We start from the raw sequence: 27,397 nt of genomic DNA on the forward strand, positions 1-27,397 counted from the left end.
AGTTAACCAAAATTTTTATTGGAATTGCTTCACAGGAAACATTGCCCAAGACTGAAGTGCAATGTTGAAACCGCGTTAAAAATACTGGCTCTTTGACATCTTAAAAATAATGATCATTATATTTAGTTTGGGATTCAACATTTAATAATATTAAAATCATTATAAATTTTAGTAACTTTAGATTTTATAAATGATTTTCTATCTAAAAACAGTTTGATATTCAATTTTCTATCTATTATACTACAAGAACTAAAATTTATAATCAAACCTAGCGGTATAACTTAAATTAAGAGGAATATAAAAAAAATTAAAAAATAAAATTATTTATTTGAGAAATGCCCCTTTTGGTGTACTCCTTTTTATAAAGAGAATTTTTGAGAAATGCCCATTTTGGTCTACCCCTTTTTAAAAATACCCCTCTTTTTTATCCATTTTCAAGAATACCCCTTTTCAAATATCAAAAATTATAAACTTTTATATGGTTGATAAGGTACATCAAGATCATCATTACTACTAGGAGACTAAATCGAAATATTTATAAGGTTTTAAAAGGTTATAAACGGCATTTATAAGGTTTTTATAAGGTTTTTAAAAGGTTTACAAAGTGTTTATAAGGTTTCTAAATGATTTTTAAAAGGTATTTATACGGTATTTATGAAATATATATGTAAATTTACACACATATAAAGATAATTTATGTCTTTAAATATAAGCTTACGCATAGTTTTTTGATAAATTTCAAAATTTATAGTGATTTTTTTGATAAAATTAGAAAGAGGAGTATTTTTAAAAAGTGTTATTGGAAAAGCGGTATTTTTGAAATTCCCCCTTTTATAAATACCCCTATTTCTATCCATTTTTAAAAATACCCCTTTTCAAATTTGAAAAATTATAAACTTTTATATGGTTGATAAGGTACATTAAGATCATCATTACTACTGGGAGACTAAATCCAAATATTTATACGGTTTTTAAAGGTTCTAAACGGCATTTATAAGGTTTTTATATGGTTTTTAAAAGGTTTACAAAGTTTTTATAAGGTTTTTAAATGGTTTTTAAAAGGTATTTATACGATATTTATGAAATATATATATATATTTTCACACATATAAAGATAATTTGTGTCTATAAATATAAGCTTACACATATTTTTTTGATAAATTTTAAATTTCATAGTGACTTTTTGATAAAATTAAGAGCGGTATTGGAAAAAGGGTATTTTTGAAATTCATTGGAATTTCTTTTTAAAACTTTTGATTGCACTTCATATGATTTTATAGGAAATATATATATGATTTGTTAATTTCAAAATAATTTAGATTTTAATTACTAAATACTTTAGGTTATGTGTTTAGTTTATGAAAAACTTAAATAAAAAATTTGAATATCATCGTAAAATTCCACTTTTACCATTAATAATATTATTGTTTTACCTAGAGAGGGTATTATTTTTACCATTATGTGTTAGTTTATGGAAAAACTTAAATAAAAAAATTTGTCTGAAATTTTTGGCGGGAAGATTTTTGTCGGAATTTTTTTGCGGGAACATTTGGCGGGAAATTTGTTGGAAGGAATATTTTTTTTTGTTGGAAAGAATATTCATTTCTTCATCATGAGTTATAATAAAGGAGAGTAAATTAGTCATTTTGTACATTGAAGAGGGTATTTTTGAAAATGGATATTTAGAGAGAGAGTATTTGTTGAAAAAAATATCATAAAAATGTTAATTGTGCAAATCCCATGATTATATTGTATGATTTGAATAATTTAAGTGTAGGAATTTATTTAATTTATTCTGTTTTGTAATTAGTAAATAAATCCAAATTAATTATTTTATCTTATTATACAATAACCGGGACGTTACCTAGTATAGATTAAAGAAGAGTTTTAAACTTAGCTGTGGTTTTATTTTTTTTTTATTTTTTTTTGTGAGCTAGGATTTATAGCAATGAAAATGGTCGTACGAACTACGAAGTCATCTACAAAAGCTTGTTCTTAAATTTACACGAGACATTTCTTCCAAACAGTAGAATCATGAATGATGAAAGAAAAAATAGTTAATTTGAACCAAAAAAATGCAAGTGGAACCTTTCTTTTTCATTTTTAACTTTTTTCCTTTTATTACAGAATGGGAAAGTTCAACATAATATGACACACAAGTATGAACAAAAGCCAATTATGATGACAACAGCCAAACAAAAAACAGAGTTTTCCAAAATATATGCCCCGGGCTAACCCGATTTCATCTTCTTGTACTGTTGTTGTTAAGAACATGGTGAAGCCGGAATGTTTCGCCTTGGTCTCCATTCAGCGATCGCCTTTCTAGACAGCAGACGGTTAATTGTCTTAGCAGTTTCTCCAGATGGGAATGCAAGTGACAGCTTTTCTGAACATCTCTCTTATTTGGATTTGTTGATAGTATCGCTGCATTCACGGCATCAGCCACTAGTTCCTTATGCGAGTCTTCTAGGAAATACCCAACCGGTGATTCCTCGGGCTTTTCATACACTAGCAAAGCAAAGCAGTCCTGAATAATCAACAAGAAAGTCGAGTTCATATGAGATCAGCAACATAGAATCTCTCTGTTTTTGAACTAGATTAGAGTGACAAGTAATAAAGTTGGAGGAGTTATAGTTACCTCGATTATATCTTGAAACCCGGTTAACCCAACAAATTTAGCTAACTCGAGTCTGCCATACTGCACACCTTCTTCAAGTTTCCCAACCTGTTTATGCCAAAACCAGAATTAGAGAAATAGCCCCACCACCAATTTGAAAGTGAGAGCAGAAGTATATCTAGGTGTTTGATTTTGCACATTGTTCTATCAACGCTAATAAAGTATTAAAGTATCTATGTAACAACTTTTCCAGTGGGTTATAGATTCTTCCACAGTAATATTTCTAAATAATCTAAAAGGTGCAGGAGATTCTTTGAACTCTTTTTCTTTAGTTAATACAACCAAGACTGTCACAACAACGATCTATCTCTGACAAGCATTAAAGAAATCTAACTGGATAAGGAGTGCAAAGAGCATACCCGTACTAATTCAATAAAATGTTGACAGTGCAGGAGGAAACAAACCACCGATTTATCATCCTGCAGTAAGTACGGATGGGGTGATCAATCCTTGAAGTGGCACATCTTAGCAATATAAAAAAAGCTATATGACAGGAAATCTAATTTCACCTGTACAGTTTGGGGATACCACTCCCGGAGTTTAGTTATAGCAGCATGAACCTCACCATTCCCAACAAGCTGTACCAAAGCAAGTATGGATCAGTCAAAAATAACCAAACAAAGCAGTAATTTAGTTTGGGTTTGAATAGGATCAAAAAAGGCAAAACGCGTAAGCATAGTAAACTTAGAGGATATCATGTCTTATATGTTAACATCTTGGCTAAAGAACAGGCACATATCAGTTAAACCATAGCTAGTGAGATACAAGTTCAATACCTGTCTAAGTGTCTTTCTCCGTTTCAAAGCATATGATGAATCATCTTCATCAGTAGCAATTCCTTGATCTATATTGATTGGAGGAACTGTTGTTTTAGTAGCAAGGTTGAAAGCATTGAGTGTCTCCTCATACCCGTAGTGTAGCAGATAGGTCTTTACAAGCCTAATGATAAAGAAAAAAAAACTTTAGATAACAGAGTATGCAATTCAGTTAACAAAGGACATGATCTGGTACTGCTGGAAAGGGCTGTACTCACCCATAACCAATATTTGGAAGTATGGATATTTTTTCGATAGCCATTTGTTGCTTATTCCTCTCTGATGCTTCATATCCCTAATGAAACAAAAAGAGGATAGAAGCATATATGTAATCTGGGGAGAAAAGACATAAACTTTTGTGTCCTACTTCAGTATTTAAAGATTATAACTTGAGGGCCTAAGTGGTTGAGGTCTGACTACACAAGAACAAAACAATAGAGGGTACACTAAAATAGCAAATGCGAGCGCAATGTGTACAAAGAGAACCACTGCCATTGATTCTGTAACCCCAGTACCAAGAACGGACATGAGGCATACCAATTATGTCCTTTCAAATTTCAAAATCTGTACTCCTGGTTACATCATCCCACTTTTATATACATTCCAGTTTCACTACAGGACCTAATACCATCTTTTCCCTCTTACCTTAATATCGAAAGCAAATTTCTTCTTCCCAAAATTGACTAATACCCTGCCAAAACATCCGAACAAATGCATTGTGTAAGTACTTCTACTGAACCTGTTTTTACAACTTTGAGGTGACGCTATGGAACTCAAAATGTAAGCAGTCAACAGAGAAGATACACAATGGCATTGGTACTGATCATCAAAGATAGAGTGAGAACATACTCCTCATTTTGGCTATGTACAGCTACAGTAGGGAATAGATGACCTTTTATGTCCTTAGGGATTTTCCCAACAATAGCTCCGTTTTTACTGGCATCAAATGAGTAATCAAAAATGTCATCAGGTTCAACACACAAAGCGGATGCAAACAAAGAAAACCAAAGTGAAAGGACGAATCATGAATTTAAGGTAATAGAACTTATTCAAGTAGCAAAACGCATGAAATAGTTTCTATCTTACGTGAAAAAGAACTCTTGCGTAGCGTAGTTTATACCACCACCAACTGTATCATCTTTGGTATACTTTGGACCAAAAGGTTCACCTTTTCCCTGTCCACGATATAGATGTCCATCATCCCCATGATAGCCACAGCTGTTCACTTCCCATCTGTACCATTATCAAATAAACAATAAATCAGACTGCCACATAACCTCAAATTCTATGGTTAAGCCATATCCAAAATGTAACAACAACTTAAATTATGCTTTAACTTCTTCCAAAGGCACTATCATCCTTTTTCGTAATAAATCAAGAATCTAGGTTTCAAGAGCCACAAAGCAATGTACTTTGAATTCAGACTCTTCCCTAAACCACTCCTACAGAACGCAAGTTACGAAGTCTCACCCAAGAAGTGTAAGATATCTAACGCTAACAGGATATATCCGTAAGAAAACTATACCAGTCATTTAGTGAAACCAATAAAAAAGACAGCCAGATAACCTCAAATTCTATGGTAAACCATATCCAAAATGTAACAAGAATCTAAATTTATGCTTCTTCCCTAAACCACCCCTACAGAACGTAACTCAACAGCATGAAACTATACCCATCATTTGGAAGATCTGCTTAGTGAAACCAATAAATAACACAGCCACATAACCTTAATTTCTATGTTAAACCATACCTTATACACAGTAACGATCAAGCTAGGAACTAAAACTATGTTTCTTGAATCAAGTTTCCAAATAAGATTGTTCCCTAAACCACTCCTACACAGCCAAACTCAACACAAACTGGATCCAAAATTTCCAAGATCAAAGAAAACAATTACCCAGGTTGTCTCCTCATTTTGAAACTCTCCTTAGTAAAACCAATCGCAACTTGCCCTTTAATCCCAGAATCTTTAACAAAAATCTCAAAGTAGTAAGTGAGACACTTGAACGGAGCAGGCTTATTCGCTTGAACAACACCAACGTCGTGCCCATGTAGATTCATATTCGTGTACTTAACCGAAAGCTTATCAGGAGAAACCACAAGAAACCCGCCGGCGCTATTGACCGTGTTCAACTCCGTCGGCGAATCTTCACCTTCGTCTTCCTTCGCATCTCGATTTGCGGCCAGACGAATCTTCTCCAAGAAGTGTAAGTTCAGATCTTGACCGTTCCCGGCGTTGGCTGTGGCTGTATCGCCGCCGTTCGCGGAAGCGGTGGCGGAATTCGCCGGCGATGGTGAAGAGCTCATTAATTCGATCACAGAGAGAAAGCCCTAGAATTTAGCAAATTCGAGATGATTTGGGGTTTTTGGGAGTCTTAGGAACGAACACTGAATTAGAACTTTGTTGAGATTTCTTCTTCTCTGGGATTTAATTTGATCCTTTAGTTTCGGCATTTGTTAAATTAAAGACTTGTTTATATATTTTTATGTATATTTTAATAAAAACATTTCATAACATTATAAATTTATAATACACTAATAATTACTAAAAGTTGTCTCAATATATTTATGGTTCATTATTATGTATATTTTGATATAAAAAATTCACAAAATTATACTGATTACTTACGACTACTAGTTTATAATCTCTCTGTTTTATTATAAGTGATGTTTTAGGCAATTTTATTTGTTTCAATATAAGTGATGTTCTCAATTTCCTATGCAAAAATTTAATTTATTTAATCTTTTTTTACCAATTATATTTTACATCATATTTTCTTATTGGTTGAATTCATATTAGTTAATGATATTCTTATGGAAAATAGGTAAGTTATATGTTTTATTATTTAGTATACTTTACCTTAAACATCACTTATAATGAAAAAGAGGGAGTACATTTTATGTGTATTTTTAATAAAACATTACAAAAAATTACAAACTTTAGCTATTTGTCCTTAAATGGCAAATTCAAAGAAACATAACAATGAGGTTTGTGTGTGATATTTCGTCTTTTGTTTTGATCAATTTCTAATTCTTTAAAAGATCGGATTTGTTTTAGTTTTGGTCGAATATTTTGGTTAACTCAAACTATATGTGTGTACGGATTTTTGTTTTAATCGTTCTCTTCCGTTTGTTGTTAGTAGGTTTATGCATTACCCTAAGTACTGTATTTCATCCAATGTAGTAAAATTTTGAGACTGTACCAAATAGTAAATTTTATGTTTCGAACTTCCCAGACCAACTTCAGTATTCAATTTATCCATTTAAAAAAAAAACAATTATTGAAATATTAATCATATCATATCAAATCTTCTTATATACTTATTCACCATGTGTACCCATAATTCCTCATCTTTTCTAATCCAAAATGAACTAACTTATTTTGTTTGACATCTAATAAAAGTACATAAACTAACAAATTTATCTCTTTAGATATTCCAACTCACAATCACATTTGTAGTTAAAACTATAATAAAACTTTCATTTTTTTTATGATCACTCAATAAATGGCTTGTAACACAATAAATGAGAGTAAATGACCATTAATACAAGAAAATAATGATCAACTAGATTTTAACATGCGGCGCGAGATAAACAGTTTCTTTTTAATTCGTGTTTTTAAAAATTGATAGATTTTGTTGGAGTTTATTTAATAATTATTAAGATTGCATAATCTTTACCAAATCAATTTATTATACATGTTTTATATCGGTGTTGTTAAAAAATTGTAAAATGACCACGTATTGAAAAGTGAGATTAATAATATTTTAGTAATATCAACTTAAACTCGTTATGTTTTACAACCCGTCCAGTCATGTAATATGTTGGAATCATATTACAAATTTTCTCGTCTTATACTCCGTCATGTCATATAATCGCCATAAAATAAACCCATGTTTAAAAAAATGGCAAAGTCAATAATATTTTAGTATAAGCTTGGTGTATAGATAAAATATTAATAACACTGAAATTTTTAAAAGATTCAAAGTATTTTAAATATTCTAAGTTTTATATGTAGTTAATAACCCTTCCCGTCTTACAACCTGTCCCGTTATATAATCCCCAAAAAATTAAATCCATGTTAATAGTCCCGTCATTGTAGTTGGAAGGTTATAATCTTATTTATAAAGATTCTGAACCATTTTCAAAAAAAAAATATACTCTATATGGGATGTTGTACATACGCAAAAACAATTTGTAATATACATCCGTTTGAAAAAGTTCAAATTGCAATATATGTTGAAAATATTTTTGTATTTTTATTATACATATGTAATCTGTAATAAAATAAATTAATAACAAATAAGATCATATAAATATTTTGGAGAAATATTTGAGAAAAAGGTGGAAAATAAGAAATGGTATTATATTTATTAGGGAGAGATTATAGGGATTTTGGTAAAAATGATTATTATTAGGTTTTAAAATTTTAACTAAATAATAAATTATAGTGGCATAGCCTTGTAAATAACTTCCAACTCCAAAGTTTTTTTTTCAAAAATGCTGTAAAAATGTTAATATAGTCTATATAGATGAAAGTAATACTGTTAAGGGCCATTTATTATTATGGTACACAATAACATCTTATTGTTAGGAATTATCCCCAATTGCTTTTTTTTTTAATGTAAAACATATCTTACTACGTTTACTATTCAGATTTCATAAATGTAAAATGGAAGATTTATCTTATGTAGTATTGTAGACCATAATAATAAAGCAATGTCTGAATCTATTATGGGAAAAAGAAAATGCATAAATAACATACAATAATAAACCAAATATAGCAAATCACAAGAATAGTTGCTTTCACGAAAAGCACGCTATGGCAACCACTAACATGGATTGTTTTTGTATGATATCTTCCACTATTTAGTGATCAAGAGATTGTTCATTAATTTTTTTTGTATTCTAAGGAGGAAGGAGGTGATTGAAACCAACCACAAGGGAGGAGATTCCATCGCGAGAGATGCCATTTTTCTCCTTGTGGAAGGTTTGATAATCGCACGCCTCCTAAGTCTTGTCTATTCAGGTAATTAGGAGAACTATATGTTTGGTTTTTATTGATTAAACTGCTAAATATTAAAACACATTTGATTGGTTTCTTAATCATGTTTTGCTCATGTCTTTCTAGGTTTTGAAGAATGGAAGATTCAAACAGGTTGTCAAACACGGGAAATTACGGATTCATAGGAAGACAATCACGAGTTCCACATAAAGACTTAGGAAAAAACATTCCTCGTATGAACAATATGCATCATCACCACAGTGCTTCTTTTGATGATCTTCTCATAGAGGAACAACCAGCTTGGCTCGATGAGCTTTTAAATGAGCCAGCATCACCTAAGATTAACAAAGGCCATAGACGTTCAGCTAGTGACACAGCTGCTTACTTGAACTCATCTATAATGCCTTTTAAGGAAGATGAGCTTATGAAAAATCATGTTTCTGGCCCTTCTTGGCAATTTCAGAACTATGATTTGTGGCAGTCTAACCCTTATGAAAAACACAATGGATCTAATCTCCAAACACATATGTCATATGGAGTTGTAAAAAGATTAGGTACCTCAACTCCAAAATCCATGAATACAGGAAAAATGAAAGAAGGGACTAATTCCACAAAACCGGATGGTCCTGGATCAAAGGCTGACACTAAACGTATTAAACAGTAAGTGCTTTAATTTTTTAATGCATGACTTATATATTGTTTGAACATCTTGTAGATGCAGTTTAACATGATAATACCATTTTATTTATCTCAAAAATCATTTTAAAACGACAGTCAAAATGCTCATCGGGCACGTCTAAGAAGGCTGGAGTACATATCAGATCTCGAAAGGACCATCCAAGTACTACAAGTAAGATTTAATAATATCAAGAGCTCCCTAATGATAAGAATTAGATATATTATACACTTGGGTTAATTTCTTGCAATAGGTTGAAGGATGTGAAATGTCATCCGCCATTCACTACTTCGATCAGCAGCTAATCATGCTTAGCATGGAAAATAGAGCTTTAAAACAACGTATGGATAGTTTAGCAGAAATCCAAAAGCTTAAACATGGTAATTTATACTCTAACCACTATTAGAGTATAAAAATGCATATATATTTTCATTTTGAAATTATAATTTTGAATGTTAATACAGTGGAGCAACAATTTCTTGAGAGAGAGATAGGGAATCTACAGCTTCAACGACGCCAACAACAACCACAACAGAACAAAAAAATAGTGCAACCGATACAACAAAACCGACACAACAAGTATCAACCAAATGTCACACAAGAACCTGAATCCCAGTTTGCAGCCTTGGCAATATGATTTGTTCTAGGAAAATATGGATCCATTACAAGTATAAAATTCATATCATGTTTTATACAAGCTTTGTTTGCTCTTTCTTAATGTCAATACACCATAGGTAAACCTCTTGATGTTTGTAGTCTTGAATGAATTCCTTAACAAATCATGATTATGTATGTCAAAATGATTATACAATTTCTATATTGTATTTCTCTATTTATGATAGTTAGAGAATCTACTGTCAAAAGAGAACTTCTTTTGTGTAATTCTTTTTGTCTCATTTATAGCTAAAATGATTTTTTCTATAAATAGGATGTTACTAGTAGGAGACTTGTAGTAGTACATCAATGATTTTTTCTATAAATAGGATGTGACTAGTAGGAGACTTGTAGTAGTACATCAAGAAAAAAGAACTAATTAAAAATTGAGTATCATATATATATATATTTTTTGGTTCACTAGCATGTGTTAACATTTTTAAGTGCATTTTTTAAAGTAACTAGGTAAGAACTTGTGCCATGAACTGGTAAATTTATGTTATTTTTTTTTGTATAATTGAATATATAGTTTATTAGCTTATTAAGGATTTTTATTTATGTTAGTATATGTTGGTTGTGTTTAGTTTTGTAATATATATCAAACATAACTCAAATTAAATAACCTACAGTTATATTTAGTCCAATATATAATATAATTTAATACCACTCGGGAATGCACGTTGACAACTTATCTGGGATATCGGTGACCCATTTATCCAAATTCGTTATACCATGATAGTGAAATTATCTATGTATGGAGTCAACATAGTCCTCATTTGATTTCATGTAACTTGTAAACATTAATCGAGAGTATCCCCCCCCCCCTGAAACATCCAGATGGTGCATCAAGATTGTTTCATTTATCAGTCTATATGTGATATGTATAAAGATATTACATGGGGGCATGACTAAAGCCCGTGCAACAGTAGATGTATTACATGGGGGCATGACTAAACCCCGTGCAACAGTAGATGTAGGCATCCGAAGGTTATTAATACTTTAGGAACATCAAATAATATTGAGGTGGTGTAGCGGTCAAGTCTTCTATTATCATCCGCCAAAGTGATTATTGTTTCTAACTTAATTGTTATTCTTTATATTATTTTTGACTGATTTTGTTAGCAGATTAAATTATTTTTTGCTTTAGGTGGCACTAATAGTTTTTGAGGCCTTGCACTAAATTTAATTTGATTGCTACAATCACCTTATTCCAATTTGTGCTCCAACAGTGGATAGAATTGATACATTTTCTTCTCTAAGTTGAGACTATAGATACTACTGCACTACATTCTTACATTGCTTGCATACAAAAGAAATGAAAGAGGATAAAAGCATTTTTTGGTTACTGATCTTTCTCTATGTTTACTAGTGAGGGTATTGATATGTCTATTTCTTTTCTCTTTTAGGTTTTTATTTGGGTTTGCTTATTACGTTAAAAATATATATGAACAAATTATCCTACAAATTACTATTAAGGGTATCCCATCACATACTTTCATGATTAATCTACCATATAAAAAATTGGGGAACTCATATATATGGTCAGATTTTGATTACTTTGTTTCATCAAACCCACACAACTTTTGGTCATGTTCACTTCTCTATTCAGATAACCCATATATGTATATCATGCATTCATCAATCATTCCAGATTAACCCAACTAGCCAAGTAATTCCGGATTAAACCAATGAAACCAGGAAAATCCAAATTGAACCAAGCCAACCCAAAAAATAATCAACGGAAGACTCAACAAAACAATCCAATCAAACCAATTGTATTAAACCAACAATCCAGCTAACATCATAATTTTTCATAAGATCTTATGAAATTGGGTATGGGGTTGGAGCTTCTTTATACATTGAAGTTAAATCAAAAGAGGATAGAGAACTATATATGTTGAGATTGTAGAACACTTGCACCAGCAAGATCATAACGTAAGGCCAATCAGTGATATCCTTGCATGGATTGGTGATATCTAACAACAATAACCGATATGTGCTATGATACCACCGATCAGTACCAATCATCTACAGATACTAGTTAGTTCAACCAAGCACCGATAGATGACAACTCTCAACCATGACGTGAGCCACAACTAGAAGAACCTCTTGGAGCTTTCGACACTCCCAAAATTGTTAACCTGAAATGCTAAAGATTTTGACTAAATGTCAAATTGGTTATTTTTTTATGTTAGAGGAAAAAATCCAACTACACATGGGCTGCATTTGGGTTTGTGAGTTGGGGTGTTGACTTGTTTTATTCAAACACGATTTTTTTCTCTATTAATGTGGTTTTGTCAACATTTTTGTTAATGACAAAATAAATTGGACATGTGTAACCTATGAGTATTGATCATGAGACTCATGGTAGTAAATATCCTCTCTCCTAGAAAAGACATTTATGTGCATCCTAGTCTCCAAGTCTTATGTAGACTATAAAAAAGGAGTCTTGGCTCTCATTCATATGAAGAAGAATAATAGAAAAAAAAAAGATAACAATTCTCCACAACTTCTTCTCTTCACTAGTTATCGAGTCTGAGTGTACACACATCACTAGAGTTCGTTAGGCTTCTGATTTTGAGGATTGCAAATCAGAAAATTGTGTCGTTTCACTCATGGGGTTGCATGGATCTTGAGTTCACTCTTCGAAACCAAGATCATTCTGGACATGCAATAAAATAAAATACAAGTATGAGATCATAAATGTGGAGAAAAATCTTGAAAGTAGCAAAACACTTTCATAAGTTTGAAGTGCACAACGTGGGATGTTTGTACAGTATCATTGGAAGCAATGGATTTATTGATTTATTTCGACCAATTTAAGTTATTACAGTTTCGAAATAAGGATGAGCACAATCGAAGTCTATTTGCACCCGGGTCCTCCATAAAGAATAAGATGACCTGTATGTGTCCAAAACGACTCTAGAGTATCAGTCACTTTATAACAATGATCTGAATACCTCTCTGTATTTTCTACAGATTTGTCGGTTTTATAGTTTTCATCCACGGTCGTGATCAGGCGGATATATGAGTCTACTTTGGGACTTCCCTTCGGATAATGACCATTCCCCATTGGTGGACTTGGAAGTGAAGGGCTATAGACTTCACCACCCCATTCTATTGATGTACCATAACTTTCTTTGAACCTGTTTGATGGCCAGAACCCAATTTCTTCCCAGGAGCTGCCCATCATCAGCCACCAGTTCCCGTTGATTTGATCCTGTAATATTAAACAAAAACCACTTCAAAATAAACTCTAAATTTTATAGACAAAATATTGTCATGGCTACGTTTACCAGACTCCTTATAAAAACGACCAAGCAAAGAAGTGACCTTGATTATGGCAAAATCAATGTCTCCTTGCCCAGCAAGTAGACCGGGAGTAAAATCTTGACGGACTAATATCATTCCAAATCCATTCGGACAAAGGAGATGATAACACCCACGTCCACCCGACTGAATAAAACCATATAACATATCACTATTAATCTTTTTTTTTGTTGAATATATCACTATTAATTTAATTAAGCATAATTCGTGCATATGGTATAAAACTTTATAAAAAAGATCTATCCCGCTCACGCTCGTGAATACGAATAGCCGAGAGTTGAAGTCATGGTACAATTGCGGGTTTACCTAAAATGAAACAAATAGTGTGATTCATATCGATACACCATATATAGTACATAGAGTATGAAAAGTGGATCTAAATAAATTTACTTACAGTCCAACCAACTTGCATGAACTCATTGCCGATTTGAAAGTGCATTCGAGCATCACTGAATTGCATAGGTCCAACCAAAGGAGTGTATGTTGCAACATTCATAGACGCTCCAGTATAACGTTTTGGTTTACCTTTAGTCCGGATCACAGCAAACTGAATACAATGATTTAGAAAAAAATATATGGGGATATGGCCTAACTCATGTATTGTTCATCTTATATATTGGTCGTTTGAATAGTTAAATTTTATATAAAGCACTTACATGATGACCATCGTTAGAAGACGCAGGTTCATAGGTTTTGCTCCATGAACTTTGCGGATTAGAATTGTTGGCAATGAAGGATTTTAGTTTCAACAGAGCATTTTTGGTGACTCGAAGTATAGGAACTGTACCAACAGGACAGCCTATACCATTTTCCCATAAGTGACCAAATGTTTTGTTACTTGTATGTGTTTTTCTTTTCATTTTTGAGCCTTCAGGGTATGACATCAAACACATCTACACATCAAAATCAAAATATAAATTCATAAATTAGTCAAAAATAATTATAAGTTTTCTTAAATTTCTTAAAATAACCTACCAAAAAAAGAATAAGGTAATTATATTAGAAATCAAGGAACTTTTGATATATCTCTAGCTTGTTCTAATCAAAGTGCAGTTTATGATTTAATTTTACATCTTAGATTATAATCTCTAGTATATATATAACTCAAAAATTACTTACGTTAACATTTAAATACATGAAATAATCAAAATATATATATAACTTACATAATTGTCAATTTATAAGTACCATCTATATTTTGACATAGAGTATAACTTCTCTTTTTGTTTTCTTTACTTCCAGTATAAATAGTGCTCTAATAAAATTAAAAACAAATTTCATATTATTAGAGAAAGTACCTTATAGGTAAATGTATGGTTCTTCATAGATGAGTGATCAAGTCCTGGTTGTTTGTAGAAATCCACACACCCATACCGTTCACCCGAAATTGACTGTGAATTAAAACAAATGATTTTTAGAATAAGCTTAATTAGTTCTTGCTCTATATATGTATGGTTAGAAGATATGGTGAGAAGATATAAACCTTTATGATTTTAACAGCAGGTTTGTTGATAAGCTTAAGCTTTTTCTCTATTTCGAAATCTTCAAAACTTTTTGATGTCTCTGCAATGCCATGGCAATGGCTCATCAGAAGGCTACAACATAGAATATAGCATGATAACATCACGAGAAGTGGACACCCCAATTTCATCTTGAGCCTGTAAACTGAAATGAGATCATTAGATTTTTCTTATATATACAAATATTATTGAGATATTAGTAATTGGAACAAGATTTGAAGAGAAGTCATTTGGCATATATAATCACCTTTTCTTGTAATATGTCTCAAATCATTAGATGAAAGTGTTTAAACACACATATATACATAGTTGTACCTAGTTAATTAAGGTTTAGACTTTATTTATAGTAAGACATTTAATTATGTTGCACTGTAATAATCACCTTTCCTTATAATTTTCAATCATACAATAGTCAAACAAAATATCTTCATAAATTAAGTAATACCCATCAATACATTTAAGATATTTACTATTATATTTGACACTAATGAACTTTAGATGTTCATGGCATAATTAGTTTTTAGACCATACACAAGTTGAATAAAATTTCTTGTTAAATTAAGTAATATCCATCCAAACATTTTAGGAATTTACTGTATTTTTTACGCTAAGTTTTACACCTTAAGCATGTCATATTTATTTGTATTTTTTCTTAGAAGAAAATTTCAAAATTATAAAGTATACTAGATTTTAACCTGCGGTACACCGCGGGACGACATTATAAAATGTATTTTTTATTAATTTTGTTTGGTATATAAGAATATAAGAGTGTACTACTATATTTTGATTGTTAATTCTATGATTTAACCGGTAGATGATAATTTATTTTTTATATAATCGTAATTTGATCAAATTAATTTAATAAGTATAATATTTAAAATAATGAAATGATATTGACATAATATTCGTTTACATAGTATAATTTTATATTAAAATATTTTGTGAGTTATACTATAGTAGACAACCCGTAAAAATATTTATAATCATAATTATATAAATTATAACATGTTCTATCACATGATCCGTGCTACACAATTATCAATAATAGTTTAGTACATTCATTTTTTGTATCGTTTGAGTAATATACAACTGTTTCTAAAAATTCAAATTGCAACATATGCAAAAAAAAAAATATTTTTAGTATATATATGTTTATGTAAGAGAATTTTGTGGGCTATGCCATTTTTGAAACTCAAAATTGTTATTATGCCATTATGAAAAACATCTTTCAAAACGTGACACAAAGGGGGAAGCTTGGACGATTTTGCCCTCAACATTGTTGAGTGAGTTTTGGACACAAACATCTTTCAAAACGTGCCAGAAACATCTTTCAAAGCTATATATGTATGATGGACAACAAATTAGGAAACAAAAATGGACATATTACAGACATCGAATCTGGTCCACCAGATCTAGTCCACCGGTTTTAGTCCATCTACACACATGTGTGATCCAAAGTGTACATCTAGATAGATCTTTGATGGATATCTTACATATATGCATCACTTGTTTCATCTTCTACTCAATTATTTGTGGTTTCAAGAGATTTGTAGGATAGACAAGTTTGGTCTACCGATTCGGGTCCATCAGATCTGGTCCATCGGATCTCGTATGTCGGAACTGGTCTATCTGGTCCGCCGAATCTGCTCTACCGGAACTGGTTAAAGTTCGTCGGAACTGACTATGGTCCGCCAAATCTCGTCTATCGGAACTCGTCTTTCTAGTTGGTCGAAACTGGTCCGTCGAATCTGGTCTGTCAGAACTGGTTATAATTCACCAGAACTGACTGTGGTCTGCCGGAACTCGTCTACTGGAGTTATGGTCTGTCGGAACTGGTCCGTCGAATCTGGTCTGCCGAAACTGGTCTACGGAACTGATTATAGTTCACCGGAATTGGCTATGGTCCGCCGGATCTGGTCCGTCAGAGTTCGTCCCGTCGGATATGGTCCGTCGGAGTTCGTTCGTCGGATTTGGTCCGTCGATATTGTTTGTTGTTGGAATAAGAAAAAAAAAAGATGAAGATGAAGAAGAAGAGAGATAATGAAAGAAAAGAAAATAATTGTGTTTTGAGATTTTCATTGAGTAGAGGGATAAGATAGTCTTTTTACATTGCCTCTATGGCATGTTTTGAAAGAAGTTGTGAAAAATGGCATTCTAAAGAATTTTTGCCACTGTTCATGTCATTATCCACAATTTTCTCTTTGTGTAATAATATAAATTTAAAAACAAATAAGATCATATAAAAATGTTGGAAAGATATTTGATTTATTAGAGAGAGATTTTAAGAAATTTTGTTAAACGTAATAACTATTGATTTCTAATTTTGGAATTTTATTATGATTGAATTACAAAATTTATCTTAAACTTTTTCTATTTAATCAAATGGTAAGAGTTTAATCATGAAAATATTACAAAATAAAAAGGTAGAACACAAAAAGTACTTCAAAATGTTAATATAGATATTTGTAATTTTAGTAAGATATTATTAACTTTAGGAGTTTTTAAATGTATAGCTCAAATACATATAGTAAATTCTTACAAAAAAAAATACATATAGTAAATGGATGGAAATCACTTGCCTCAGTGATTAATTGTTTAGAAGTTGTACATTATATATGTGTTCAATTTTAAAATTAACTATATTAACATTTTTCAAATACAACAAAAATTAGTTGAATCCGAGTAAAATATTAATAAATTTACCATTTAAAAATCAAACGCTTAATCACTAACTTACTGAGACAAAAGACTTCCATTTTCCATCGAACTTTTTTTTATTTGACTTGTAACCGCTGTGTTATAACACCTTCTTTACTTCATGATTGATAAGTATTATCTAAAATACAATTTTATTTCATTTATTGTTTTTATGTATTTAAAATTTTTAATTTGATCTTATCACATAACAAGAAAAAAAATTCATCTAAATTTCTTTTCACATATCAAAAAAAATTAAATATATATATTTTTCACCTCAAATTCTCCATTAAATTACAAATAAGACTATCTATATATTTGTAAAATAATAAATAAATCCATCAACTACCAATAAAACCGTATCACTTTTTTTTTTTTTGGCGCAAGGATAAAGTCGTTAGTGGCCACCTTCATTTATCACCAAATTAAATAATAATAATAATAATAATAATCCTAAATCTCACGCGCCACTCTCACCATTACTGCTTTCTTCACGTGCTTACGTTTAATTTCTCAAAAAGACTCAAAAAATATAAAAACACTCTTTCTCTTTCTCTCCTTTTCTCTCTGATTTTCTCGGGAAAATTTTTCTTTCCTTCTTTCTAAAAATTAAATTCGTTTTAGTTTCCATCTCTAACATCAAACCTTACCACACAATGCTACTACTCCCACTACTACTACTACAATCATCTCTTTCCAAATCTAGGGTTTAGCTAAAAAAAACCAAATCGATTTTCAAATCATGCACGGCCTTAGCCGTCTAGGTAACGGCGTCAGCAACAACAACAACAACGGACGAATCATCAATCTCTCTTCACCATCACCACCATCGTCGCCACGGATTCGTCATAGTAGAGTGAAAACTCTAGTTTACAAGCAAGGATTAGGAGAGAAGCTTGTGTTTTCGCTATTCTCTCTAGTGTTTAGGAGGAAAGGTGTGTTGTTGTTAGCGCCTCTGCTTTATATAGCTGGGATGTTGCTATTTATGGGGTCTTTTGGGTTTACTGTGCTCGATCTAGGTCATGGTGTTGAGATTGTTTATAGACGTGGTGGTGGTGGTGGTGGTGGTGGTGGTGCTCCTGGTTCTGTGTATAGGAGTCCTAAGGTTTTTAAACGGCTTTGGAATGTTATGGAGAGTGATGTTAATGGAAGTAGTCATAATGCGGTAATGTTGTGAATTGAATTGAATTGATTTGTGAGGATTTTGAGTTGAATTGAATTGATTTGTGAGGATTTGAGTTGAATTGAATTGATTTGTGAGGATTTGAAGTTGAACTGAGTTTGGTTTTTGGTTTTTTTTTGTAGTTGATGGCAGCTTGGAAGCCGAGAGTTAAGAGTTTATGGAAGCCGTGTATTAGCACTAATGTTTCTGCTGCTGGATCAGATTCTAATGGTTACTTTATAATTGAAGCTAATGGTGGATTGAATCAACAACGCTTGTCAGTATGTTTTACTCTCTGTGGCTTTTGAATTGACATTAGTGTATGATTGTGTAGTTGTTTTGTTGATTTAGAGAGTTGTGATTTCAGATATGTGATGCAGTTGCTGTGGCTGGATTGCTTAATGCGACCCTTGTCATACCGATTTTTCACTTAAATAGTGTTTGGCGTGATTCCAGGTTACTATTTTTGGATTCTGGTTATGCAGTCTTTGAATGTTTCATCACATATTGTCATAGAATAGATTCTATAACAGAAACTTCCGTGCCAACTTTCTTTCGTTGGCAGCATGATTTGCTTACATATTCATCCGTTTTTGTGTTGGTGACAGCAAATTTGGTGATATATTTGATGAAGACTTCTTCATATATGCTCTAAGTAAGAATGTGAAAGTTGTGAAAGAGCTGCCTAAAGAAGTACTTGAGCGGTATAACTACAATATAAGCAGCATTGTTAATTTGAGATTAAAAGCTTGGTCAAGTCCAGCATACTATCTTCAGAAGGTGCTACCACAACTTTTGCGTTTAGGGTATGCCATTCACTGACATTTTCTTTTTTCGATTTAGTTGTTTCAGTCTTAATAGAAATGGTTTCTCAGTGTGATTGTTCTAGCATTTCTGTCTACTTAATAATATCTTGTTGAATTGAATATGAGATAGCGTACATGGAAAGATGAAATGGATTGGTAGTAAGGTAGAGAACTAGCATCCGATCTTAATTAGCTTGTTTGTTAAGGTGAGTACTGCGTCGAACCTCTATGTGTGTCTGAGGATTAGTATATGATACTATAGACTGTTCTTAGCCGAGCTCTGTGCTGTGATTTTGGTTTCTATGCCTACTATGAGGTTGCTTCTTGAATTGAAAAAAAACTGGGACCTAAACACACTCTGCAAAGTTTTCTTACTCAATTTTGCTTCCTGTTTTCTTTTTTTCATTAGGGCTGTCCGTGTTGCACCATTCTCCAATAGGTTAGCTCATGCAGTTCCTGCAAACATTCAGGGGCTCAGATGCTTAGCAAATTTTGAAGCATTGAGATTTGCAGAGCCCATTCGGCTGCTTGCGGAGAAAATGGTCGATAGGATGGTTACAAAGAGTGTTCAGAGCGGAGGAAAATATGTTTCTGTTCATCTCCGTTTTGAAATGGTATATAAATTCCAGCCAATTCTCCATTTCTGCAATTCCTATTTCCTACTTCCGTCCCTCCATAATATCGATTTTCTTCTCCTCTAAAGGACATGGTAGCCTTCTCGTGTTGCGAATATGACTTTGGGGAAGCAGAGAAGCTAGAAATGGACTTGGCCCGGGAAAGAGGGTGGAAAGGAAAGTTTAGGAGGAGAGGCAGAGTAATAAGGCCTGGTGCAAACCGCATAGATGGAAAATGCCCTTTAACCCCACTAGAGGTATCACTGAAAAACCCTCCCGCCTCCCAATGACTGAGTCATCCAGTAAATTTAAATCAGAATTTGACTCTCGGGATAAACACTTATGGAACTGACCACATTTAGGTAATATCACTCTGTAGGTCGGAATGATGCTTAGGGGCATGGGTTTTAACAATAACACCTTGGTTTATGTTGCTGCGGGAAACATTTACAAAGCTGACAAATATATGGCTCCTCTTAGGCAGATGTTTCCTCTTCTCCAAACCAAAGATACCCTTGCCACTACAGAAGAGCTAGCTCCATTCAAGGTAAACCAAACACCAATTTCTCTGCTCATTAGGACTTAAGATGCTATGAGAAATAGGATAGAGTTTGGTTGTTTCATGAATAGTTTCATTCTCCTCACTCTATAAACTGTTCTCGTGAGAAATTGGATTAAATTTGGTTGGTTCATTTTAATTGATTAAAAAAATGTCTCACATTTTAAACAAATAATGATGGGGGAACATTGATGTCAAGAGTTAGGTGAGAATCTTAAATGGTTATATGATAGCTTATAATGTTCTGTCTTTTTTAGAAACAGTGTTTATAGGAAAGAGATATCTTTGTGACTTTGTCCATTGATTGGTGGGAATCAGAATGATTCTATTATTAGGTTAGGATCGTTAGGTTCATATCAATTGCTATCATTGACAACATAAAGTAAAAAAAAAATTGGATCTTACAGTTAATGCTCATAAAACCTGTGGGCTCTCCCATGATAAGCCCTTGGAAATAGAAAGATTTTGACTGTTTTAACTAATATTCCATTTCACTGTAAAGGTAACTTTATGAAATAAAGAAATTGCTGGTTTTGTGAAAACTTTAGGGACACTCATCAAGATTAGCTGCACTTGACTACACAGTATGCCTCCACAGTGAAGTGTTTGTATCCACACAAGGTGGAAACTTCCCTCATTTCTTGATAGGTCATCGTCGTTACCTTTACAAAGGCCACGCCGAGACAATCAAACCTGATAAGCGGAAACTAGTCCAGCTCTTAGATAAACCGAGCATCAGGTACTTGATTCGCTTATTCCTCACATTCCTCAAACTCGTTTTATCGACTCTATTAAGCATTTTCTTTGGTTGGGATGGTTTTTTTTTGAACTTGTAGATGGGACTACTTCAAGAAACAAATGCAAGATATGCTTAGACACAATGACGCGAAAGGTATCGAACTAAGGAAACCTGCTGCATCACTCTACACGTTTCCGATGCCTGATTGCATGTGTAAAGAACCTGATCCTGAACCTGAAACTGAAACCGATCCAGCTTAAACTGGATTCTTGCTGTTCAACATCGGCAATGCAAAGTTGTTTTTGACTCCAACCAACCATACATGTAACTTATTATATAAATGTTGTATCATGGTTCTTGTATCCCTACCAATTTCGGGGAATCTAAGATATGAATTTTTGTGTGTACATAACATTCTTTCAACGTTAGTTACCATTTCTCTCTTCCTTGTTCTTTTAATATGGACATTTTGATCATCTATGTAATGGGACTTGTGGACTTTCATTTCAAACTTTGTTAGTTCATATGAGATGCAAATATCAACTATAAATTTTACATATTGTATTAGAACAATTAGACAAATCCAACCAGAAAATAATTTGAGAAAAAAAAATAAAAAAGACTAAAAATTTAAAATCTAAGCATAAAATATATGAAATTAGCTAAAATCGACTAGTGTTGAAATTGTGTTAGTGAACTGCTTAATGGCGATGAATCAGCCAATATTGTGGCAATGACGGGGGGCATCGAAGTTGAGTAAAACGACGTCTTTTCGTGAGATAACATGCACTTCTTCCCATTGGCGAGGTGCATGTTATCTCACTGAATGACGTCATTTTACTCAACTTCGATGCACCGTCAATATCACAGTGTCAGCTGACTCATCGCCGTTAAGCGGTTCATAACCACCGTCTCGGCACATGTAGATTTTGGCTAATTTCATATAGTTTATATTGACAATTTGAATTTTTTAGTGAAGTTAACTTGGTATTTGCCACGTACCGTAATTTAGGTATAAAAAACTGAAAGAAAATAGTTTGGCTTGATTTTCGCCATTTTCCCGGATAAATTCTTACACAAACCTAAACCACTCATAATAATTTTAAATATGTCTATTATATAAATTACTTTTTATCATTATATTCTCCTTCCCATCTTTCTTTGATTCTATTTTATAAAAATGAAAAGTAGTTAATTATTTTGTATTACAAAATACAAATAGAACTCATTATATAATTTTATATCACTTTTAAAGTTTGCTGATTGCAAAACGTACTGGCCTACGAGTAGAAGTACAAGGAGACGGGACATAGCTACCATTAGACGGTGTAAACTTAAGCTCACAGCCAAGTGAAGACTTCATCTTCACTACTCGTAGTAATCCAAATTGCCACCAAGTCTTTGATGCACCTCTGATCTCGAACTTGATCAAATTTCTTTTAAGCTGAAACTCCATTACTTGCCTTTGTGGTGGATTTAGATTTACCATAACCGGAGACAAGAATGAAAGAACCATTGGTTTCTCTTTTTCAGCTTCAAACTCACCAATTCCTAAATCTATGATTGGTTGGCCTTCATAGCTTATTCCATAGTATGCTTCAGCATGCACTTTCTTAGTGTTTGCATCAGTGCTATGAACTTCGATTGATATTGATATGTTTGTATGCATTACTCCTTCTATGTCATACCTAGGCAATAAAATAAAATAAAATAAACAAATATATTTAAAAGATGGGTAAACGTCATATTTTCCCTCATGAACTATCGCATCGTATTATATGCAGTCCTAAAAGTAGTGTTTTCACGTCCAGACCGGACCCGCCGGTCCAACCGATTAACCTGCGTCCCGGCTATTTCTTCGGTTTGGGTTTAGTGCTAAAATCTAGCAATCTCAAAATCGCAAAAACCCAAAAAAAAACCGCTATTAACCCGCGACCCGGTTGGTTCAACCAGTTAACCGGGTCTCGGGTCAAAAAAATTAAATTATGATTTTGAAAAATAATTAAAAATAAAATCTATGATTTTAATTATCTTAAAACTCTTTTAAACCTTCTCAATCAAAGACACATGACACAACACATCATCTTTCGTAGTTGAGCATAATTTTTTCTATTTTTTATTTTGAAAATTCATGGTTATTTGATATTAAATATATACTGCTAATTGTTCATGTTTTTATTTGTGATGTTTTATTAGTGTGTTTTTGTTCTTTTTATTATTTTTTAAGGATTTGAAACTTTTAGTCACTTTATTATTATTGTTAGTACACTTTATATTTTGTTATATATGCTATGATATTTCCTAAAGATAATATAATATATAAATAAATTTTAATTAATTGATCCGTGGTCAAACCCGGTCAACCCGAATACCCGGTGATCCAGAAAATAGTCCGGTTCATCATCCGGGTCGGGTTTAAAAACATAACCTATCTCTCTCCGAATCGATATTTCTCATCTTTTACTTACTAGAGAGAAGAATAGTGGAAACTGTACTTACCTAAAGGAATCGAGGTGACCATCCACGACGCTTATGTTGGGGATCCTCGGGTCAACGATATTGAAGCATGTGAATAGTATTAGACAAATCGAGACAACAACGATAAGCAATTCTATACTTATGAAGAGTGCACACCATATGAAAGGAGCCGGATTCTTAGACCAAGGGCATCTCATAGTATCACCTGTTGTGATGAAACACACTCATGTAAGATTATGATTTTACAAGCACACATTGATAATATTTTAGAAAAACATGAATCTAAATATGTAAAAATACTATGTATCTCTCAAATTCACATACATACGTTAAGATCAATCTAAACAAAACTAGAGTCTCTGATCAAAAAGTAACACTAAAGATAATGGCTAGATTGAGTTACCGGAGGCAGCAATGTGACTATAGATTTCAAGGTTAAAGATCGAAGAAAGCAAATCTTGAACTTATAAGAATTTGTAAGTGTGGTAAAAATTATATCTTAGATTTTATAAATGTTGGGTTATGTATGGTTTGTATGGGGACGACACATGTGTTCTTTTCGTAAGAAAAAAAAGGTGTAAATTATCATACTTAATACTATTAATTGAAAAATCATACTGTATTTTTTATTTTGAATTATATAAATATGTTAAATATGAATATGAATTTAATGAAACCAAAAAAAAAAATACATTTAGAGTAAAATCATCTAAGACAAATCTCAACAGCTTAATTACTTTTTGATACTAATAATTAACCCCAAAAAATGAATAATCAATCAAATTAAATAAGAAAAAAATTAGATTGAATTATATCCTATTAAATTTTGGGAGAATTTCAAAATACCCCTTCTTTCAAATTTTATCAAAAAACAAAAATGTTGAAATGTATCCAAATAAGTGAGTAAACTTATAAATGTATGTATAATTTATATATATATATATATATATATATATTATAAATACCATATAAATACATCTAAAAAATAAAACTCTTTTTAAAACATTTTAAAGAACCTTCTAAACCTTTTAAAAACATTGTAAAAATGTTTTAATACCATTTAAAACTTTATATGTATCTGGATTGAGTTTCCCACTAGCTAGTAGTTATTACTTAAAATTAAAACCTCAAAAATTCTCTTTAATGTTTTCATTATTTTTCCCTCTCTCATCTTTGTTTGATTCTATTTATATATAAAAAATAAAGAATAATCAAATATATATATATATATATATATGTATTATATATGTATTATATATGTATATGATATCAAGATAAAATGTATGTTATGATTCAAAGTCTTGAAACGACCATAACTGTGCAAAAGATACAAAGATTAGATAGTGTTAAAATCACATATGATAATGAAGAGTAGAAAACATATTTTGAATAGACCTAATCAATATGACGAGAAACAAGATAGTATAAAATATGACTCATTGGTCCAACGTCTAGTTTTTTTTTTTTTAGTGTGATTCTTTAGTCAAATGGTAAAACCATGATTCTTCTGTCAATCAATAACACCATGCATTGCATTGGCCATTACACCGGATGATATGTGTTATTTAAATTTTAATAAAGTTTATTATTGAATTAATTTATATAATTGTTGTGAATTGTGTTATGGGTGGCATTGTTTGTTTTATTATCTATACCATATATGCTATATATATGATATAATTTAGCAATTTTAAAATAATATAAAACTATAAGAAAATATAAATCTGCTTTAGAAAAATAAAAAGATTATTTAAAAAGTTGTATAGATTGAATTAAGTTATATTTTTATTTAAAATTAATATATATATATATATATACTTTTCTTAATATTAAATAACATTTATATTTGTATGCACTCAATATAAGATTAATAAAAAATTAGTTTGGATGATATATCCTCTATAGTTAAACTTAAAAGTTATCGTATTTAATTATAATACATATTTTTACTTAATGATTCTTTTCGGGTTGATTTTGTTAAAATATAAAATTTTGATGTGAAGCAAGTTCCACTCATAGATGTATATATGCTATGTTAAAAAAATCACAAAGTTAATTATATAAAAATCTAATTGTGGTTCTTAATCTTTATTTGGTAAACAAATCTTTAAGTTTTCCGGACGTAGCAAACCGGTCGACGGATATGGGTGGGCTCACGGATTTAGTGAGAAGATGTAACACCCGTTAAAAAAGTGGGTTCATGGACTGAAAATGAACATGAACTATTGGGAGAGTTGACAACCGGGGTGTTATAGATATGCAATTAACAACACCTCTCTTTCGATGGTATGACTATGAGACATTTCTTGATGTGTATCAATTGACGTATATATAACATACATTATGTATGATACATATGACTATATGAGTAACTAACTCACATATTTTCTGACCTCCAAAATGCGTCTAAGATCGTATCATCACAGCAAATACCAAACATTAATTATAGAGCCATATTTTCCAGCTATGTGACACAAACCAAATTGTCCAACCAAAAATGAATGATTCTTCTTCCATCACTACATCGAAATTGGATATTACAAATTCTTCTTTTTATCTTTCTTTTTTCTTTCCTTTTGTTTACTACAAACTTATATACTAATCTATCGTAAGTGACTTTTTTCTGTGAGAAAATAAAATGGATACAAACATACTTACAGCAAAAAAAAATTGTGCCCTTGCACATTTCACAAATTTGTCGGTACATATATTAAAATCTCGAGAAATATGTCTAATATTAAAATCAATAAAACGATCTCGAAGATAAGTGAGTTTCTCAAGGATGCAAATGTGCCAATCTTCATTGTCCGAAATTATCGCAAGAAGTTCTAAACAATCCAAACTGCGATACCCGATAAATAGTAACCTAAACTCGCACAAAATTTAAATTCCTACCTAAATTATATAAAACCAGCCAAAATTAACATTTTACCGAAACGGTGTTAGTTAACCACTTAACGGCTATGAGTCAGCCGACATCGTGGCAATGACAGGACATCAAAGTTGAGTAAAACGACGTCGTTTCGTGAGTTTAGGGTCTCGAATTAAAGATTCGATGAGTGTTTGCTTTAGTAGTTCTTTGATTCAGGAACCCAAAACTCACAAAACGACCTCATATTACTTAACTCTGATGTTTTGTCATTGTCGCAGTGTCGGCTGACTCATCGTTGTTAAATGGTTAAGTAACACCGTTTCGGTATATGTTGATTTTGGCTGATTTCATATAGTTTAGGTTGAGAATTTGAATTTTTTTTTTTTTGAGTTTAGGTTGCTATTTGTCGGGTATCAAAGTTTGGGTATTTTGCCAGCAAATAGTCTGGGTTGATTTTCGCTATTTCCCCCAACCTCTTCATCGTCAATACGAGTGTTTCTAACTCGGAATGGAGTAGCGTAATCTGTTTTAATTATATGGGAAGGTATTATTAACTTTTTCCTAGTGTATGACACATATGTCTATGTATGTAATAACATTGTTCCAAATTTACAATAGTTATGTATTGTATGTCTTTGCAATAACTTTTTACAACTTATCGAAGTAGGTTTCATCAAAAGAAAAAGAGTATAGAATATGAAAGTATAGGTTTGTATATATAATTTTTTTTTTTGAATAATCAAAGAGGTTATGGGCCAAAGCTCATACATCCCTTCAGGTCTGAGACCAGAAC

General features: G+C 31.9%; 5 protein-coding genes across 5 annotated transcripts; 2 read left to right on the plus strand and 3 right to left on the minus strand.

Moving 5' to 3' along the window:
- Positions 1-2,072: 2,072 nt before the first annotated feature.
- Positions 2,073-5,931, minus strand: LOC17897256 (ran-binding protein M homolog). Its single transcript, XM_006307333.2, has 10 exons — positions 5,390-5,931; positions 4,579-4,725; positions 4,342-4,428; positions 4,138-4,183; positions 3,711-3,787; positions 3,454-3,616; positions 3,187-3,255; positions 3,037-3,096; positions 2,639-2,725; positions 2,073-2,527 (listed from the first exon to the last, which is right to left on the minus strand). The coding sequence occupies exons 1-10, from the start codon at positions 5,797-5,799 to the stop codon at positions 2,243-2,245; spliced, it is 1,431 nt and encodes a 476-aa protein (XP_006307395.1). The 5' UTR covers positions 5,800-5,931; the 3' UTR covers positions 2,073-2,242.
- Positions 5,932-8,396: 2,465 nt separating this feature from the next.
- On the plus strand, positions 8,397-10,033 carry LOC17900561 (uncharacterized protein At4g06598). Its single transcript, XM_006305816.2, has 5 exons — positions 8,397-8,521; positions 8,624-9,157; positions 9,272-9,347; positions 9,427-9,553; positions 9,638-10,033. Exons 2-5 carry the CDS (start codon positions 8,634-8,636, stop codon positions 9,808-9,810), a joined length of 900 nt encoding a protein of 299 aa, XP_006305878.1. The 5' UTR covers positions 8,397-8,521; positions 8,624-8,633; the 3' UTR covers positions 9,811-10,033.
- A 2,576-nt stretch (positions 10,034-12,609) lies between these two features.
- On the minus strand, positions 12,610-14,808 carry LOC17899944. Its single transcript, XM_023776929.1, has 7 exons — positions 14,641-14,808; positions 14,456-14,548; positions 13,814-14,050; positions 13,552-13,704; positions 13,410-13,463; positions 13,161-13,283; positions 12,610-13,047 (listed from the first exon to the last, which is right to left on the minus strand). Exons 1-7 carry the CDS (start codon positions 14,806-14,808, stop codon positions 12,691-12,693), a joined length of 1,185 nt encoding a protein of 394 aa, XP_023632697.1. The 3' UTR covers positions 12,610-12,690.
- A 3,113-nt stretch (positions 14,809-17,921) lies between these two features.
- LOC17897218 (O-fucosyltransferase 9) lies at positions 17,922-21,761 on the plus strand. Its single transcript, XM_006304601.2, has 9 exons — positions 17,922-18,539; positions 18,680-18,817; positions 18,904-18,992; positions 19,145-19,342; positions 19,752-19,956; positions 20,046-20,213; positions 20,336-20,503; positions 21,064-21,254; positions 21,352-21,761. The coding sequence occupies exons 1-9, from the start codon at positions 18,117-18,119 to the stop codon at positions 21,512-21,514; spliced, it is 1,743 nt and encodes a 580-aa protein (XP_006304663.1). The 5' UTR covers positions 17,922-18,116; the 3' UTR covers positions 21,515-21,761.
- A 636-nt stretch (positions 21,762-22,397) lies between these two features.
- Positions 22,398-24,169, minus strand: LOC17897705. The gene is made up of 3 exons (XM_006304391.2): positions 24,136-24,169; positions 23,754-23,937; positions 22,398-22,942 (listed from the first exon to the last, which is right to left on the minus strand). The coding sequence occupies exons 2-3, from the start codon at positions 23,927-23,929 to the stop codon at positions 22,504-22,506; spliced, it is 615 nt and encodes a 204-aa protein (XP_006304453.1). The 5' UTR covers positions 23,930-23,937; positions 24,136-24,169; the 3' UTR covers positions 22,398-22,503.
- Between the last annotated feature and the right edge of the window lie 3,228 nt (positions 24,170-27,397).

The sequence above is a fragment of the Capsella rubella genome, unplaced genomic scaffold (genome assembly GCF_000375325.1).
Source record: "Capsella rubella cultivar Monte Gargano unplaced genomic scaffold, Caprub1_0 scaffold_1, whole genome shotgun sequence".
NCBI lineage: Eukaryota > Viridiplantae > Streptophyta > Magnoliopsida > Brassicales > Brassicaceae > Capsella > Capsella rubella.

Bases quoted from the DNA above. Each gene is read 5' to 3' on its own strand.
- LOC17897218 (XM_006304601.2), top strand. From the start codon at position 18,117: ATGCACGGCCTTAGCCGTCTAGGTAACGGCGTCAGCAACAACAACAAC. The intron at 18,993-19,144 runs GTTACTATTTTT...TGTTGGTGACAG, and splicing joins AGTGTTTGGCGTGATTCCAG to CAAATTTGGTGATATATTTG. The intron at 19,343-19,751 runs GTATGCCATTCA...TTTTTTCATTAG, and splicing joins CCACAACTTTTGCGTTTAGG to GGCTGTCCGTGTTGCACCAT.
- LOC17900561 (XM_006305816.2), top strand. From the start codon at position 8,634: ATGGAAGATTCAAACAGGTTGTCAAACACGGGAAATTACGGATTCATA. The intron at 9,158-9,271 runs GTAAGTGCTTTA...TTAAAACGACAG, and splicing joins GACACTAAACGTATTAAACA to TCAAAATGCTCATCGGGCAC. The intron at 9,348-9,426 runs GTAAGATTTAAT...TTCTTGCAATAG, and splicing joins GGACCATCCAAGTACTACAA to GTTGAAGGATGTGAAATGTC.
- LOC17897256 (XM_006307333.2), bottom strand. From the start codon at position 5,799: ATGAGCTCTTCACCATCGCCGGCGAATTCCGCCACCGCTTCCGCGAAC. The intron at 4,429-4,578 runs GTAAGATAGAAA...ATTTGATGCCAG, and splicing joins ACGCAAGAGTTCTTTTTCAC to TAAAAACGGAGCTATTGTTG. The intron at 3,788-4,137 runs GTAAGAGGGAAA...TTGTTTCATTAG, and splicing joins AATTTGCTTTCGATATTAAG to GGATATGAAGCATCAGAGAG.
- LOC17899944 (XM_023776929.1), bottom strand. From the start codon at position 14,808: ATGAAATTGGGGTGTCCACTTCTCGTGATGTTATCATGCTATATTCTA. The intron at 13,464-13,551 runs GTAAGTAAATTT...GTTTCATTTTAG, and splicing joins TCATGCAAGTTGGTTGGACT to GTAAACCCGCAATTGTACCA. The intron at 13,284-13,409 runs GTGAGCGGGATA...GGTTTTATTCAG, and splicing joins GGCTATTCGTATTCACGAGC to TCGGGTGGACGTGGGTGTTA.
- LOC17897705 (XM_006304391.2), bottom strand. From the start codon at position 23,929: ATGAGATGCCCTTGGTCTAAGAATCCGGCTCCTTTCATATGGTGTGCA. The intron at 22,943-23,753 runs GTAAGTACAGTT...TTTATTGCCTAG, and splicing joins GGTCACCTCGATTCCTTTAG to GTATGACATAGAAGGAGTAA.